The sequence below is a fragment of the Neovison vison genome, chromosome 12, assembly GCF_020171115.1.
Source record: "Neovison vison isolate M4711 chromosome 12, ASM_NN_V1, whole genome shotgun sequence".
In the NCBI taxonomy this organism is placed as follows: Eukaryota; Metazoa; Chordata; class Mammalia; order Carnivora; family Mustelidae; genus Neogale; species Neogale vison.
The window spans coordinates 98,219,728-98,238,092 of NC_058102.1; the positions used below are offsets into that span (position 1 = coordinate 98,219,728).

General features: G+C 35.8%; 1 protein-coding gene and 1 pseudogene across 1 annotated transcript; one reads left to right on the plus strand and one right to left on the minus strand.

Moving 5' to 3' along the window:
- Positions 1–631: 631 nt before the first annotated feature.
- On the plus strand, positions 632–5,439 carry LOC122891010 (annotated as a pseudogene).
- A 10,947-nt stretch (positions 5,440–16,386) lies between these two features.
- On the minus strand, positions 16,387–17,325 carry LOC122891253 (olfactory receptor 6C74-like). The gene has a single exon (XM_044226776.1). The coding sequence runs from the start codon at positions 17,323–17,325 to the stop codon at positions 16,387–16,389; it is 939 nt and encodes a 312-aa protein (XP_044082711.1).
- Between the last annotated feature and the right edge of the window lie 1,040 nt (positions 17,326–18,365).

An 18,365-nucleotide genomic window follows, 5' to 3' on the forward strand; every position in this document is an offset into this window, starting at 1 on the left:
CCCTGATACTGCAAAACACAAAACAACATAGTGTATTTGCACAGGGAGAATAAAAAAGATAGAAAAATACATTTAAAATAACTCATATACTTTTATTTAAAATATTCATGCAGAGTTGAGTCCATTAAGGAGGAATGGGTAAAAAATGCATATTAACCAAAGAAAATATTCAATTTCCAGAGAAAAAATTGTGAGAAATATTATAATAAAGAGAACTAATAGATAAAAAAGAACTTAGTATTGTCATAGCATGTAATTATGAGTCATCACAAATTTCAGACAGGAGAAATCCTTTCCAAATAGATAAATTTGAGAATATATACCTTTCTCTTGCATCAGGTAAATATATAAATATCTAGGTTAACATATATGTTTTATTAAGATGTGTAATTAGTATATATACATTTATTTAGTTTGTATATATTTAGGTTAATTTCTATATAATTAAGTTAATTTATATACACAGGCTTATTTATATGTACTTATGTTTATATATATTTATATATAGGTTAATGTGTGTATTTATATATGAGAAAATTTATATTACACTACAATATATTATATTCATGTGTATGTTTAATTTTTTGTCTTTTTTTCTTATGTATATTTGTTAAGGTTCATATTAAGAGAAATGAAAAACCAATCAATGGAAATAGAGTTCATTCTCCTGGGACTGACAGATGACCCACTATTGCAAATTGTGATTTTCATGTTTCTCTTTCTTAATTACACATTGAGCCTGATGGGGAACTTAATCATTATCCTCCTCACCCTGCTAGATCCTCGCCTCAAGACACCAATGTATTCCTTTCTCCGTAACTTCTCATTTTTAGAAATCATATTCACAGCAGTATGTATTCCCAGATACTTGATAACCATTGTGACTAGAGAAAAAACCATCTCATATAATAATTGTGCCGCTCAATTGTTTTTTATTCTTTTACTGGGAGTTATGGAGTTTTACCTTCTGGCTGCTATGTCCTATGACCGCTATGTTGCCATCTGTAAACCCTTGCATTACCCAATCATTATGAACAGCAGAGTGTGCTATTGGCTTGTACTTTCCTCTTGGCTAACCAGATTCCTAATCATCTTTCCTCTAATGCTTATGGGACTCAAGCTCAATTTCTTTTCTTTCTTTTTTTTTTTTAAGATTTTATTTATTTATTTGTCAGAGACAGAGGGAGAGAGAGCGAGCGAGCACAGGCAGACAGAGATGCAGGCAGAGGCAGAAGGAGAAGCATGCTCCCTGCCGAACACGGAGTCCGATGTGGGACTCGATTCCAGGACCCTGGGATCATGACCTGAGCCGAAGGCAGCCGCTTAACCAACTGAGCCACCCAGGCGTCCCTCAAGCTCAATTTCTGTGCTTCCAAAATAATGATCATTTTATGTGTGAAACTTCTCCTATCCTGCAGATATCCTGCACAGATACACATGTCCTAGAATTGATGTCTTTTATCTTTGCTGTGGTGACACTTGTGGTCACATTGGTGTTAGTGATTCTCTCCTACACTTGCATCATGAACAACATTATGCAATTCCCTTTGGCACAGCAAAGGACCAAAGCTTTTTCCACTTGTACTTCCCATATGATTGTTGTCTCCATGACTTATGGGAGCTGCAACTTTGTGTATATTAAACCATCTGCCAAATAAGGGTGACTGTATCCAAAGGCATAGCTTTGCTGTATAGCTCAGTTGCCCCTTTACTAAACCCCTTCATTTATACCCTAAGGAACCAGCAGGTGAAAGAAATCTTCTGGATATGTTACAAAAGATGTGTTTTTCAAAAAAGCAATTGCAATGAATTTACAAATCACAGCCTTGCTATAAAAACAAAAAAAATAATTTATTTTTTTAAGATTTTGTTTATTTATTTGAGACAGAGATACCATAAGCAGAGTGGAGGCTGAGGGAGAGGGAGAAGCGGGCTTCCAGGGAGCCTGATGAAGGGCTTGATCCCAGGACCCGGGATCATGACCTGAGGCAAAAGCAGATGCTCAGCTGACTGAGCCTCCTAGGTACCCTCATTCATTTCTTCTGATTGTGTTTTTCTGCCTCATTACTTATCTGCTATGGACATTCTTTTGAATAATCTTGCAACTAAGTTCTACCATTACATTTTATTATTCCTAATGAAAATACGTCTCAAATCTGTACCACAAGCTTTAAATAACATTTCTTTATTGTATATTAGCTTCTAGAAACCATGACTTTTAAAAAATATGCCTTTTATAAGTATGATTTGCTATAAAATTTGTTAATTAAACATCTATTATGTATCTCCCTTATTTCAGACATTGCTAAGTGCTCCATCCTTATATTTTTTTCCAATTTATTTATTTTCAGAAAAACAGTATTCATTATTTTTTCACCACACCCAGTGCTCCATGCAAGCTGTGCCCTCTATAATACCCACCACCTGGTACCCCAACCTCCCACACCCCCGCCACTTCAAACCCCTCAGATTGTTTTTCAGAGTCCATAGTCTCTCATGGTTCACCTCCCCTTCCAATTTACCCAAAAGCACATACCCTCCCCAATGTCCATAACCCTACCCCCCTTTTCCCAACCCCCCTCCCCCCAGCAACCCACAGTTTGTTTCATGAGATTAAGAGTCACTTATGGTTTGTCTCCCTCCCTATCCCATCTTGTTTCATGGATTCTTCTCCTACCCACTTAAGCCCCCATGTTGCATCACCACTTCCTCATATCAGGGAGATCATATGATAGTTGTCTTTCTCCGCTTGACTTATTTCGCTAAGCATGATACGCTCTAGTTCCATCCATGTTGTCGCAAATGGCAAGATTTCATTTTTTTGATGGCTGCATAGTATTCCATTTCCATCCTTATATTTAAGAAGTTTGTCTTACTTAAAGGAGACAAACACATAACTCTAATATTAGTACTGTAGTGTTTTAATAAAAATATTAAAATATTATGGGGCATATTGTATAGTTTCTGAGTTATTTTGGAGTTCTGGGAGGCCTTTTAGGAGAAAGTAATAGTGAGACTAAAAATATACATAAGGAAAGAAGACTTAAGTCTAAATATATGAAAATCACACAGATGTATTAAATAACCACATGCATTTGAGGAATTAGTGTATCTAATGTTTAAAACAAGATTTTTGAGATATTCAGTCTGGTTTCAGTAAAGTTTCCTTACAAATACAATGTCAAATACTTCACAGAATACATAAAATTTTTGTGTCTCAGAATTTCCATATATAAAGTAGGATAATTTTTTTAAAGATTTTATTCCATTTATTTTAGAGAGAGAGTGTGTGTGTACAAGAGCAGGGGGAGAGGCAGAGAGAAAGGAAAGTGGACTCCCCACTGAGCCTAGAGCTGATGTAGACCTTGATCTCAGGACCCTGAGATCATGATTGGAGCCAAAACTGAGAGATGGATGCTTAACTGACTAAGTCACTCAGGTGCCTGTTTAGCACCCAGTAAAAGATATTGCTTATTTTGAACAATTCAAGAATGTGGTTCAACTAGTACTTAGTATGGTATTATACAGGTAGAGGTAACAAGTATTTTGGACTTACACCTGGTATTTAAGTAATGTTGAAATGTTTCATGAAGAATCACTTTGGTAGACTTTTAAACGTAATTTACAGTTATAATTCCTGCCTTTTCATTCCTATGTCTGGAATACAACCAGTATATCCTATGTTAGCCGTCTGTTTTCTAAAATTGTTATGAAATAAATTCAGTGTTTTTCATAGCAATGTAGTGTCAAATTATTATCTGATACAAGGTTTGTTTGCCAAAATCTTTCTCTCAATTCCAGCTTGTTTTCTACCTAGCAAAACTATGTTAATTCTGACCTGAGGAAAAAATGCACAGACTCTATTCCTTTGGCAATAATAGTGTGCATCTCCATATTCAAAGATTCAGCAAACTTCCATCTAGGAAAGATACATTTCCTTTGTGTAGGTATTCCACCCTTAATTTTGGTTTAGGGAAGTGATAGAAGAATATCTTTCATCTATCTCACTCCTTTTCTTCAGGGTAATTAGGTTAATACTTCCATCTGTTTATCATATATATATATATATATATATATATATATATATATATATGACCACAATTGTTGGTGACTGTTTTTAGACTCTGATCTGCAAAAAAAAATCTTTGTATTTGGTCTTTTTATAGCAATTCATTGACAATAAGAAATTCTCATTTGACTTACAAATTTGCAAGCTATTTCTTAAATTTATTATTGAAAGTATGATTACTCTTACTTTCATTCAATGATTCTGAGAATCTTCTAAGACTACTAAATACATTTTTTCTATGCTCTATTGTTATAATTTTATTTTCCATTTCTTTGGAAGCCTCAAAATTAGGAAATTCAGTCCCTCTAAAAACAAGATTATTGTTTAGATCATTAAAATAGTAAACTTATTTGAACCCTTTTATTCAACAATAAAGGTCTCATTATTCAAATAGTTTAAGTATAACTACTGAGATCTTTAAGGAAGTCTTCCCAGAGTCTGTAAAGTACTAGTCCAAAGATAAACATTGGCTTAAGGAACCAGAAGAAAAAGTTTGTTTGCATCCACGCCAGTGTAAAACAACTGTGCTATACAACTGTTGTAAGAAATGGTCTTATTGATGCAGGCAGACTGGGTCCAATGACTCAGGGGAGGGTCCCACAGGACCAGCCAAGATGGTCCTTGACTTCCCACGGGATAGAACTCAAATGTGAGCCAGAGAAAGCAGAAACAGAGTTTATTGACTAGTGTAAGAGACAGACAGAATAGTAGACAGAGTGACTGGCAGACTTGGAAAGGAAACGAGAATGAGTCTTTTTGTTGTTTTTTGGGGCCAGGCATTTATATTAGAAAATTGTCTAGGGTGTGTGTTTCTCCAGGAATCCAGGGAAAAGTGAGCATCAGGTGAATAACAGGGATTATTCTATGAATTACCAAAGATAAGGGTGTTGATGCTGGGGTCAGCAAAATCTGTTTAAAGCTAATGTCCTGAAAAAAAAAAAAAAAAAAAAAAAAAAAAAAAAAAAAAAAAGCTAATGTCCTGGAACGTGTCTGGAATCTAGCTCTTCTTGGATGTTACCAGGTGTTTGGGGGAGTTAGGACAAAACCCAGAGAATGTTGAATTTTCTTCTTCTCCCTTGAGGTGGGACTATAGCTTCTTTGGCTTGTTCAGAGGTGATATATGAAACATGAGTAAACGGGTCTTAGCGTTTACAGCAGGGATGGAGTCTTTCTGAAATGAAGTCCCTTCAGCTTTCCTACTTCCTTATTACCTGTTGTTATACTGACAAGAAATTTGGAGATGCATAGTTGTGAATGATATTTCTAAAAATTAGAAATTCTGGAGAAAGAAATACACGGATGTCTTTGGATCAGAGTCCATCAGGGTGAGGGTGATTATCGTTGGATTCCCAGTGACACTCAAGATGTAGGTAAAGACAAAAATAAAGAGGAGGAAAAAATAATCACTTGTAATGGTAGATCATTGGTCATTCTAAGAAGAATAAAAGATGTGACTTCTATGTGGTTTATCACAGCTTATTTCTATGAAGAAGGGGAATTAATGGGAGGAGAAGAGGGAAAAAAATGAGAATTAAAGAGAAAAGGTTACAGAGTTACCTACTCTCTTAATATCCTCATAAACACATTGCTGTGGACAACCAACCTCCTTTAATATTCTGTTAGTCAGCAGTAACATCCCCTAAATCTTCACTCATATAATTTTTACTCAAAAATTCACTAACTCTATCAAACTCTCTGAATTTGTCTTCTTTTTTTCACAAAAAGATAACACATTGCATTAATAGAGCCGTATAAAGATCAAAGCAAAGAAAGAAACCAAAGAAGCCTGTATTTTGGGGTGCCTGGGTGGCTCAGGTGGTTAAGCATCTGCCTTCAGCTCAGGTCATGATCCCGGGGTCCTGGGATTGAGTCCCGCATTGGGCTCCCTGCTCAGAGGGAAGTCTGCTTCTCTTTTTCCCTTGACTTCTTCCCCTGCTTGTACTCTCTTGCTCTCTCTGACAAATAAATATATAAATAAAATCTTTTTTAAAAAGTCTATATATCTCTATTACTTTTCATGATAGCCTTTGCTATTCTGTAAGTCAGATTTCAGTGGACTCCACCTTTTTTCCCCCCAATTTATTTATTTTCAGAAAAACAGTATTCATTATTTTTTCACCACACCCAGTGCTCCATGCAAGCCGTGCCCTCTATAATACCCACCACCTGGTACCCCAACCTCCCACCACCCGCCACTTCAAACCCCTCAGATTGTTTTTCAGAGTCCATAGTCTCTCATGGTTCACCTCCCCTTCCAATTTACCCAAATTCCCTTCTCCTCTCTAAGGCCACCTTTTAACATAACACAAACTTGACCTAAACATCTCTAGACTACATATGGTGCCAAACTTTTCCATAGTGACTACACAATTTTACATTCCCACTAACAATATAAAGCATTCCAATTACTCCACACTGTAGAGCTTTGATACTGGGATATGTGAGTCTTCTCACTTTTTCCTTCTTTTCAGGATGGGTTTGGATATTCAGGTTTCCTTGCAGTACTATTTGAATCTGAGAATCAACTTTTCTGGGTTTTGTTTTGTTTTCCATTTTTTAAAAGAAGTAATATTATTAAAATTTGATAGAAATTGAACTAAATCTATAAATTGTTATGGGTGGTATCAATAGTATTCTAAGAAACTATGAACATGGAATGCTTGATGCTATCTGTTTTAGAATGTAATTAATTATTATTTTTAAAAATTATTATTTATTTATTTATTTTCAGAAAAACAGTATTCATTATTTTTTCACCACACCCAGTGCTCCATGCAAGCCGTGCCCTCTATAATACCCACCACCTGGTACCCCAACCTCCCACCCCCCTGCCACTTCAAACCCCTCAGACTAGAATGTAATTAATTATTAAGTGAATTTTTAATAGATATAAACTTTTTTGGATTATTCTTATTTGAGTTTTGGCAAATTGTTTCTTTCAAAGAATGGTCACTTTCATTTAGATTATCAAATTTTAGAACTGTTCATAGGGCTTCCTTATTTTTATCCTTTTAATTGCCATATCCTACAGTGGAAACAGTTAACTGATTATAGATTTCTCTTCTTTTCTAGTAGATACATCGGTTGATATAATTCCCTCTAAGCATTGCTTTCACTGCACCCCACAAACTTTAATAAATATTTCTTTTGGGGCACCTGGGTGGCTCAGCGGGTTGAAGCCTCTGCCTTCAGCTCATGTCATGATCCCAGGGTCCTGGGATCGAGTCCCACATCAGGCTCTCTGCTCAGTGCAGAGCCTGCTTCTCTCTCTCTCTCTTTCTCTGCCTGCCTCTCTGCCTGCTTGTGTTCTCTGTCAAATAAATAAATAAAATATTTAAAAATAAATAAATAAATAAATAAATACTTCTTTTCATTTATTTAAAAATGTTTAAATTTCTTCCCATTCAGTTTTCCCTCCCTTCACTTATGGTCCTCCATGCTATTCCACAGCAAATGAATCATTGAACACTGCATCAAAAACTAATGATATACTGTATGCTGTTTAATTGAACATAATAAAAACTAAAAATAAATAAATAATAAATATAGAAGTTTTAAATTTCTCAAGAGATTTTTTTGATCCATGTGTTATTTAGATGTGTTATTTAATCTATACATAATTTAAGATTTCTCATTCATTCTTTTTATTTATTTCTAGTTTAATACCATGTCATTTGAAAGCCAATATTGTGTCAGTTCTAGTCTTCAAAATTTTTAAAGTGTGTTTTAGGGCCCAGAATGTGATCTGTCTTGGTGAGCTTGGGGAGAAAAGGTATATAGCTGTTGTTGGTTGAAATAGTCTATAGATGTTGATTACATACAGTTGATTGTTGGTGTTGTTCAGTCCAACTGTGTCCTTACCAATTTTATGCCTGCACTTCTGCCCATTTTGAATAGAGTTGTTGACATTTCTAACTATGATAAGAATTTGTCTATTTCTCTTTACAATGCTAATATGTTTTTCTCATACTGTTTGATGCATTTGTGTATGCATGTTAAGGATTACATCAATATTTTTTTTAATGTTAAATGGGCAGAGAATTTTACGAGTAAACTCCACTTGATCATTGTATACTATCATTTTTATATGTTATTGGATTTAATTTTTATATATTGTTTTAAAATTTTTTTATCTGTATTCATAAGTAATATTTTCTGAATTTATATTTTTCTTTTTTTTAATTTATTTTTTATTTATTTTAAGCATAACAGTATTCATTGTTTTTACACCACACCCAGTGCTCCATGCAATCCGTGACCTCTATAATATCCACCACCTGGTACCCCAACCTCCTACCCGCCCCCCGCCCCTTTAGATTGTTTTTCAGAGTCCATAGTCTCTCATGGTTCACCTCCCCTTCCAATTTCCAATTTCCAATTTCCAATTTCCCCCAACTCCCTTCTCCTCTATAACTCCCCATGTCCTCCATGCTATTTGTTATGCTCCACAAATAAGTGAAACCATATGATAATTGACGCTCTCTGCTTGACTGATTTCACTCAGCATAATCTCTTCCAGTCCCATCCATGTTGCTACAAAAGTTGGGTATTTGTCCTTTCTGATGGAGGCATAATATTCCATAGTGAATATGTACCACATTTCCTTATCCATTCGTCTGTTGAAGGGCATCTTGGTTCTTTCCACAGTTCGGCGATCATGGCCATTGCCACTATGAACATTGGGGTACAGATGGTCCTTCTTTTCACTACATCTGTATCTTTGGGGTAAATACCCAGGAGTGCGATGGCAGGGTCATAGGCAAGTTCTATTTTTAATTTCTTGAGGAATCTCCACACTGTTCTCCAAAGAGGCTGCACCACCTTGCATTCCCACCAACAGTGGAAGAGGGTTCCCCTTTCTCCACATCCCCTCCAACACAGGTTGTTTCCTGTCTTGCTAATTTTGGCCATTCTAACTGGTGTAAGGTGATATCTCAATGTAGTTTTAACTTGAATCTCCCTGATGGCTAGTGATGATGAACATTTTTTCATGTGTTTGATAGCCATTTCTATGTCTTCATTGGAGAAGTGTCTGTTCATATCTTCTGCCCATTTTTTTTATATGATTGTCTGTTTTGTGTGTGTTGAGTTTGAGGGGTTCTTTATAGATCCTGGATATCAACCTTTTGTCTGTACTGTCATTTGCAAATATCTTCTCCCATTCCGTGGGTTGCCTCTTTGTTTTGTTGACTGTTTCTCTTGCTGTGCAGAAGCTTTTGATTTTGATGAAGTCCCAAAAGTTTATTTTCACTTTTGTTTCCTTTGTCTTTGGAGACATATCTTGAAAGAAGTTGCTGTGGCTGATATCAAAGATATTACTGCCTATGTTCTCCTCTAGGATTCTGATGGATTCCTGTCTCACGTTGAGGTCTTTTATCCATTTTGAGTTTATCTTTGTGTACGGTGTAAGTGAATGGTTGAGTTTCATTCTTCTACATATAGCTGTCCAGTTTTCCCAGCACCATTTTTTAAGATTTTTTATTTATTTATTTGACAGAGAGAGATCACAAGTAGGCAGAGAGGCAGGCAGAAAGAGAGGAGGAAGCAGGCTCCCTGCTGAGCAGAGAGCCTGATGTGGGACTCTATCCCAGGACCCTGAGATCATGACCTGAGCAGAAGGCAGTGGCTTAACCCACAAAGCCACCCAGGTGCCCCTCCCAGCACCATTTATTGAAGAGATCCCGTTGAGATCAGGAACACGACAAGGATGCCCACTCTCACCACTCTTGTTCAACATAGTATTAGAAGTCCTAGCAACAGCAATCAGACAACAAAGAGAAATAAAAGGTATCCAAATTGGCAATGAAGAATCAAACTCTCTCTCTTTGCAGATGACATGATTCTTTATATGGAAAACCCAAAAGACTCCACCCCCAAACTACTAGAACTCATACAATAATTCAGCAACGTGGCAGGATACAAAGCCAATGTACAGAAATCAGTGGCTTTCTTATACACTAATAATGAAAATACAAAAAGGGAAATTAGAGAATCGATTCCATTTACTATAGCACCAGGATAAGATACCTGGGAATAAACCTAAACAAAGAGGTAAAGGATCTGTACTTGAGGAACTACAGAACACTCATGAAGAAACTGAAGAAGACACAAAAAGATGGAAGACCATTCCATGCACTTGGATCAGAAGAATAAACATTGTTAAAATGTCTATACTGCCTAGAGCAATCTATACTTTTAATGCCATTCTGATCAAAATTCCACCAGTATTCTTCAAAGAGCTGGAGCAAATAATCCTAAAATTTGTATGGAATCAGAAGAGACCCCGAAACACTAAGGAAATGTTGAAAAACAAAAATAAAACACGGTAGAATTCCCCCGGGAAGCCATCTGGCCCTGGGCTTTTGTTTGTTTGGAGATTTTTAATGACTGTTTCAATCTCCTTACTGGTTATGGGTCTGTTCAGGCTTTCTATTTCTTCCTGGTTCAATTTTGGTAGTTTATATGTTTCTAGGAATGCATCCATTTCTTCCAGATTGTCAAATTTGTTGGCGTAGAGTTGCTCATAGTATGTTCTTATAATAGTTTGTATTTCTTTGGTGTTAGTTGTGATCTCTCCTCTTTCATTCATGATTTTATTTATTTGGGTCCTTTCTCTTTTCTTTTTGATTAGTCTGGCCAAGGGTTTATCAATTTTATTAATTCTTTCAAAGAACCAGCTCCTAGTTTGGTTGATTTGTTCTATTGTTTTTTTGGTTTCTATTTCATTGATTTCTGCTCTGATCTTTATGATTTCTCTTCTCCTGCTGGGCTTAGGGTTTCTTTCTTGTTCTTTCTCCAGCTCCTTTAGGTGTAGGGTTAGGTTATGTACCTGAGACCTTTCTTGTTTCTTGAGAAAAGCTTGTACCGCTATATATTTTCCTCTCAGGACTGCCTTTGTTGTGTCCCACAGATTTTGAACCATTGTATTTTCATTATCATTTGTTTCCATGATTTTTTTCAATTCTTCTTTAATTTCCCGGTTGACCCATTCATTCTTTAGAAGGATGCTGTTTAGTCTCCATGTATTTGTGTTCTTTCCAAACTTCCTCTTGTGGTTGAGTTCTAGCTTCAGAGCATTGTGGTCTGAAAATATGCAGGGAATGATCCCAATCTTTTGATACCGGTTGAGTCCTGATTTAGGACCGAGGATGTGATCTATTCTGGAGAATGTTCCATGTGCACTAGAGAAGAATGTGTATTCTGTTGCTTTGGGATGAAATGTTCTGAATATATCTGTGATGTCCATCTCATCCAGCGTATCATTTAAGGCCTTTATTTCCCTGTTGATCTTTTGCTTGGATGATCTGTCCATTTCAGTGAGGGGAGTGTTAAAGTCCCCTACTATTATTGTATTATTGTTGATGTGTTTCTTTGATTTTGTTATTAATTGGTTTATATAGTTTGCTGCGCCCACGTTGGGGGCATAGATATTTAAAATTGTTAGATCTTCTTGTTGGACAGACCCTTTGAGTATGATATAGTGTCCTTCCTCATCTCTTATTATAGTCTTTGGCTTAAAATCTAATTGATCCGATATAAGGATTGCCACTCCTGCTTTTTTCTGATGTCCATTAGCATGGTAAATTCTTTTCCACCCCCTCACTTTAAGTCTGGAGGTGTCTTCGGGTTTAAAATTAGTTTCTTGGAGGCAACATATAGATGGGTTTTGTTTTTTTATCCATTCTGATTTTGCACAGCAAAGGAAACAGTTAACAAAACCAAAAGACAACTGACAGAATGGGAGAAGATATTTGCAAACGACATATCAGATAAAGGACTAGTGTCCAAAATCTATAAAGAACTTAACAAACTCAACACCCAAAGAACAAATAATCCAATCAAGAAATGGGCAGAGGACATGAACAGATGTTTCTGCAAAGAAGACATCCAGATGGCCAACAGACACATGAAAAAGTGCTCCATATCACTCGGCATCAGGGAAATACAAATCAAAACCACAATGAGATATCACCTCACACCAGTCAGAATGGCTAAAATCAACAAGTCAGGAAATGACAGATGCTGGCGAGGATGCGGAGAAAGGGGAACCCTCCTACACTGTTGGTGGGAATGCAAGCTAGTGCAACCACTCTGGAAAACAGCACGGAGGTTCCTCAAAATGTTGAAAATAGAACTGCCCTATGACCCAGCAATTGCACTACTGGGAATTTACCCTAAAGATACAAACATAGTGATCCAAAGGGGCACGTGCACCCGATTGTTTATAGCAGCAATGTCCACAATAGCCAAACTATGGAAAGAACCTAGATGTCCATCAACAGATGAATGGATCAAGAAGATGTGGTATATATACACAAGGGAATACTATGCAGCCATCAAAAGAAACGAAATCTTGCCATTTGCGACAACATGGATGGAACTAGAGCGTATAATGCTTAGCGAAATAAGTCAAGCGGAGAAAGACAACTATCATATGATCTCCCTGATATGAGGAAGTGGTGATGCAACATGGGGGCTTAAGTGGGTAGGAGAAGAATCCATGAAACAAGATGGGATAGGGAGGGAGACAAACCATAAGTGACTCTTAATCTCACGAAACAAACTGTGGGTTGCTGGGGGGAGGGGGGTTGGGAAAAGGGGGGTAGGGTTATGGACATTGGGGAGGGTATGTGCTTTTGGGTAAATTGGAAGGGGAGATGAACCATGAGAGACTATGGACTCTGAAAAACAATCTGAGGGGTTTGAAGTGGTGGGGGTGTGGGAGGTTGGGGTACCAGGTGGTGGGTATTATAGAGGGCACAGCTTGCATGGAGCACTGGGTGTGGTGAAAAAAATAATGAATACTGTTTTTCTGAAAATAAATAAATTGAAAAAAAAATAAAACGTGACTTTTTGCAGAATTAAAAAAAATAAAAAATAAAAAATAAAACACGGGACATCACGCTACCTGATTTCAAGCTTTACTACAAAGCTGTGATCACCAAGACAGCACGGTACTGGCATAAAACCAGACACATAGACCAGTGCAACAGAGTAGAGAGCCCAGATATTTTTTTTTTTAATTCATTGTCTGTGTTTTGTGTAATGATAATGATGGCTTAGGAATGAACCGAGTATTCTCAGTTTTTTGGAGAATGTGTGCATAGTTGATATTTTTAGAAATTTTTGGTATAATTTATAAGTGAAGCCATCTAAACCTAGATTTGTGTGTGTGTGTGTGTGTGTGTGTGTGTGTATGTGTATGCTGGGGGGAAACATTTCTAACTATGAATCATTTACTTTAGCTATTATAGAGTTCTCCATTTATAAATTCCTTATGACTGCTTTAGAAGTTTATGGTTTACAAGTATTTTATTAATTTCATATAAATTATCTGTTTTTGCCAAAAATTGGTTCATATTATGTCATTGTTTTTTTCAATATCCACAAGATCTGTAGTGGTCATATTATAGTCCTAAAATCAGCAATTTGTGTCTTCTATTTTTCCCTGATGAACCTAACTAGAGATATATCAATTATATTTATGTCCTAAAGATTTGATTTCTGTCTTCATTAGTTTTTGCTATTGTTTTCTGTTTTCTGTCTCAGAGAGTTTTTCTTTAGTGATTCAGTGGATATGGCATAGTATTCAGCACTTACTGCTGAAACAATTAGATATCCAAATACTATTAAGTGAACTTTGATCTGTGCCTCAAAGTATGTTAAGAGATGAATCTACTTCCCCTGTACTAATACAACTTGATACAAGTTGGTAGCACATTTTTCTGGGCATAATGATCAAGTGACTCAGTGGGTTGCAGACCAAAAAGAGTAGTCATAGGACATATGAACACACAATTCTGAAGCTCCCAAAAAGATGAAGAAAAAATAATTAAGTTGTATCAACACTCTAGGGAAATGTTTACTCTTTGGTCAAGGGAGTTATCAACAATTTAGGAATATAAATCAGTATTAGTGAGACTTCCAAGAAGGAGAAATTTTGACAGAGGGAATACATTAAAACATTCAGGTAGGGATTTGGCAGAGTGATATTCTCCATCATGTTCAACATTATACTTTAGAAATAGAAAGAGGAAAATAAAAATTTACAGAAAAGTCTCCTCTGTTTTTCTAATCCAAATGAACTCCATATACATTGAGTGATTATTTACCATCTATGACTCTTATCCAAACTTTCCAATAAAAGTGATTAAACTGTGGGAGGTTGGTGGTGGCTGGGCTAAATGGGTGATGGGTATTAAGGAGGGGACTTGTGATGAGCACTGTAAGTGCACTTACATGTAAGTGATGGATCACTAAACTCTATCTTGAAACCAATTTTACTATATATGCTAAATAACCAGAATTGAAATAAAAAATGCAAATAAAAATAATTAAGTTAAACTTACTAAACTGTAATGTTATTACGAGTTGATTTTTTTTTAAATGCAGACAACCAAAGAAAGACACTTTTTCAGAATCTGATTACAATCAAGTATTTTTTTTCTGCTTAAAATATTAGCTATATGTCATGTAACAGATCAGCTTAGCTATTATCATATCCTGAGAGATGATCTCTCTTTTGAAACTTATATAGTTCCTATTTGCCAAAATGAAATTTACCTGATTATTTTTAATTTGATTCCATACTATATGAATATTTTTAAATGTCAGGACATGCAAATCATTACAATTATATTTTCTGTTGATTTAAAGAAAAAGTAATGACTAAAGTACATTCTAAATATCAGTGTCAACTATAACCCATTTCCAAAAGCTTCCCTCAACAATAGATTTTTTTAAAGATTTTTATTTATTCATTTAACAGAGAGAGAGATCACAAGTAGGCAGGGAGGCAGGCAGAGAGAGAGGAGGAGGCAGGCCCTCTGCGGAGCAGAGAGCCCAATGCGGGGCTCGATCCCAAGACCCTGGGATCATGACCTGAGCCGAAGGCAGAGGCTTTAACCCATTGAGCCACTCATGAGCCCTAACACAGATTTTTGTCATGTTTTTTCAATGCCATACTTTCAGATTTAAGTTATAAATCCTGAGTATTATTCTATACTTTCACTCCACACAGAAAAAGTCATTCATTTATTATTTTATATCATTATATTTTTTGCTAACTGTATTAATCTACTTAGTTATTTATCATTTGATATTAAGTTCAGTAAATGAGATGATACTTTTCTAAATCTATGTCATGTATGGGAAGAAACAATTATAGGAAAGATAAATAAAAGAGAAAATATTATCCTTAGTTTCATCTTTCAAAATGATACAAGAATATGTGTGATTAATAATTTATAATTTTTTCAACACATTTGCACTCATGAAATCATCAAAGCTGATGTGCATATTAGGATAATTCTCAAACCAAGCTTAGGTATTTGCTGAAATTATTAAGCTGCTCCACCCTTCATGAGGCAGGTATGTTCAATAATTTCTTATATTGTTAGTATATTATTTGTCAGGTTTAACTGAAATATTTGTAATTGTTCATAATTCTTTAACACAAATTAAACTAGTTTCAATGGAATATACTCTAATGCACAATGTTATTTTTTTTTAGTTTTATTTACTTTTTTAGAGATTTACTTATTTTAGAGAGAATGAGAGAACAAGAGTGCATGATGGTAAGGGCAGAGGGAGAGAATCTTTAAGCAGACACCCCACTAAGCATGGAGTGTGACATGGGGCCTGATCTCACAACCCATTAGATCATTACTTCTGCCAAAATCAAGGGTGGATGCTTAATTGAGCCATTCAGATGCCCCCACAATCTTTTCAAAATAAACTATTTTCTAATTTGATCATCAACACTAATGGTTATTCTCTGCCACAATTATCTTTTCATTTCATTAAATAGAGTGTGTAGCAATAATTAAAAAGATATAAGTAATTCAAAATTATTCAAAAGATATTCAAAAATATATAATTCAACAGTAATTCAAAAGATATAAATAAATATCAGTATTAAGTAGAGTGTAAATAGGTAAAAATAAAGAGCTGTAATAACTTGTACATTGCATGTTACATTAAATATAAAATAAATAAAATACTTCATATTCTTGACTAGAATTCAAATCTAACAGAGACAGATTGAAAACTTAGCTCCATTTCTTTCAGATACCCACAGGGGAATGATGTGATGGGAAAAAAAGTATCTCTTGCAGGACGTAAAGAAAATTAAATTCTTTGGAACAAAGATTTTTCTGCAAATAATGCTTAAGAAGAGATAAAAATGAATCTCAAAGACATAAAAGCAAAAAATCCATAACAAACCAGAAGAAACTGTATTGGAAGCTACTACTAGATATTTTGATATTATTAGGGGTTCCTTTGTTCATTTTCTTTATATAAAATGCAACAAGAATTCATTTGCTTGAGAAGGAAACAATCTTGTGTATCATGTTCAAGAAGGCTTTTTTCACCTGCTGGTTCCGCAAAGTATAGATGAAAGGATTCAAAAGTGGAGCCACGGAAGTATTGAGCACTGCAATTCCCTTGGAAAAAGATATTCTTTGTTTGACTGATGGTTTAACATACATGAAGATGCAGCTGCCATAAGAAAGGGATATCACAATCATGTGAGAAGAACATGTTGAAAAAGCTTTTTTCTTTTGATTAGTTGAAGGGAATTTTAGAATTGTTAACACAATAAATGTGTATGATATTATCACCATTACCAATGTGACCACGAGTGTCATTGACGCAGAAATGAATCCCATGGTTTCAATGAGCTGTGTGTCTGAGCAGGAGATCTGCATGAGGGGAGTTGTATCACAGTAGAAATGGTCAATAATTTTGGAGGCACAGAAATCAAGATTTACACCTAAGAGGAGAGGTACAAAGATGGTAAAGAATCCAGCAAGCCAACAACAGAAGAGAAGTTGAATGCAGACTTTACTGTTCATGATGGTTGTATAATGCAGAGGCTTGCAGATGGCAACATAGCGGTCATAGGACATAGCAGCCAGCAAGTAAAATTCAGATGCACCAAGAAGGAAGGCAAAAAACACTTGAGTTGCACAACAATTAAAGGAAATGGTTTTGTCTCCAGTTGCCATAGTAACTAACAATTTAGGGATGCATGTAGTAGTATAAGAAATTTCTAGGAAGGAAAAATTCCTAAGGAAAAAATACATGGGGGTCTTGAGGTGAATATCCACCAGGGTAAGTGTGATGATGGTTAGATTGCCAGTGACACTCAGCAAGTAGGTGAGAAGCAGAAAGACAAATAACACAACTTTCAATTGTGGGTCATCAGTCAAACCTGCCAGGATAAACACTATCGCTTGTGTGTGGTTTCCCATTACTGTCCTCTACTTTTCCAGTTCTAAACAGAAAAGAAAAACAGAAAGAAATTGACAATCCCAGTGGAAAAATAAGAGTGATTTAAATGTCTAAAATAAAGTTAGCAAGCGACATTTCAGACAGAGTAACACAATGCTCGTTCAAGTTTTGAAGATGGATATGCCAGGAGGTTTGCATTTTCAGAGTATCTGGACAGCGAATTTCATCTTCAGTTTGTAATTCTACTGGAGAATAACCTATATGATGATAGAAATTGTTAATTTTTTTTCTCCTTTATTTTATTTTATTATTATTATTTTTTTCCAATTTATTTATTTTCAGAAAAACAGTATTCATTATTTTTTCACCACACCCAGTGCTCCATGCAAGCCGTGCCCTCTATAATACCCACCACCTGGTACCCCAACCTCCCACCCCCTCGCCACTTCAAACCCCTCAGATTGTTTTTCAGAGTCCATAGTCTCTTATGGTTCACCTTGTTGATTTTTTTTAATAAAGATTTTTATTTATTTGACAGAGAGAGATCACAAGTAGGCAGAGAGGCAGGCAGAGAGAGAGGAGGAAGCAGGCTCCCTGCTGAGCAGAGAGCCCGATGTGGGGCTCTATCCTGGGACCCTGGGATCACGACCTGAGCCAAAGGCAGAGGCTTTAACCCACTGAGCCACCCAGGCGCCCCAGAAATTGTTGATTTTTTAAGGAAATAAATTTGATGGAAATTAGAGGGACATACCAAACATAGAAAAATGTTTTTCCTCTCTTGAATTTACACAATTGGAATGAATGCCGTTTATTGTTCAATTAAAAGGTTTGCATACTAGAAACAAAGTGGTATCTGTCATTAAAAGTACAGCAGCCCATTTATTGCATTTAACACACACATACACACACACCTTGCTGTCATTAATAAATAAGGCTACCATAACTTTACCATTTTCTTCAACTAATCAACTCAAATGCTTGATTCTTGTGTCATTTACTTTCATGGCTAATGAGATACAATTTCAGATAGTGACTTTGAGGCATTGGGAATATATTTATT

What these genes read in the sequence shown, in the direction of transcription:
- LOC122891253 (XM_044226776.1), bottom strand. Translation starts at nt 17,325, where the DNA reads ATGGGAAACCACACACAAGCGATAGTGTTTATCCTGGCAGGTTTGACT.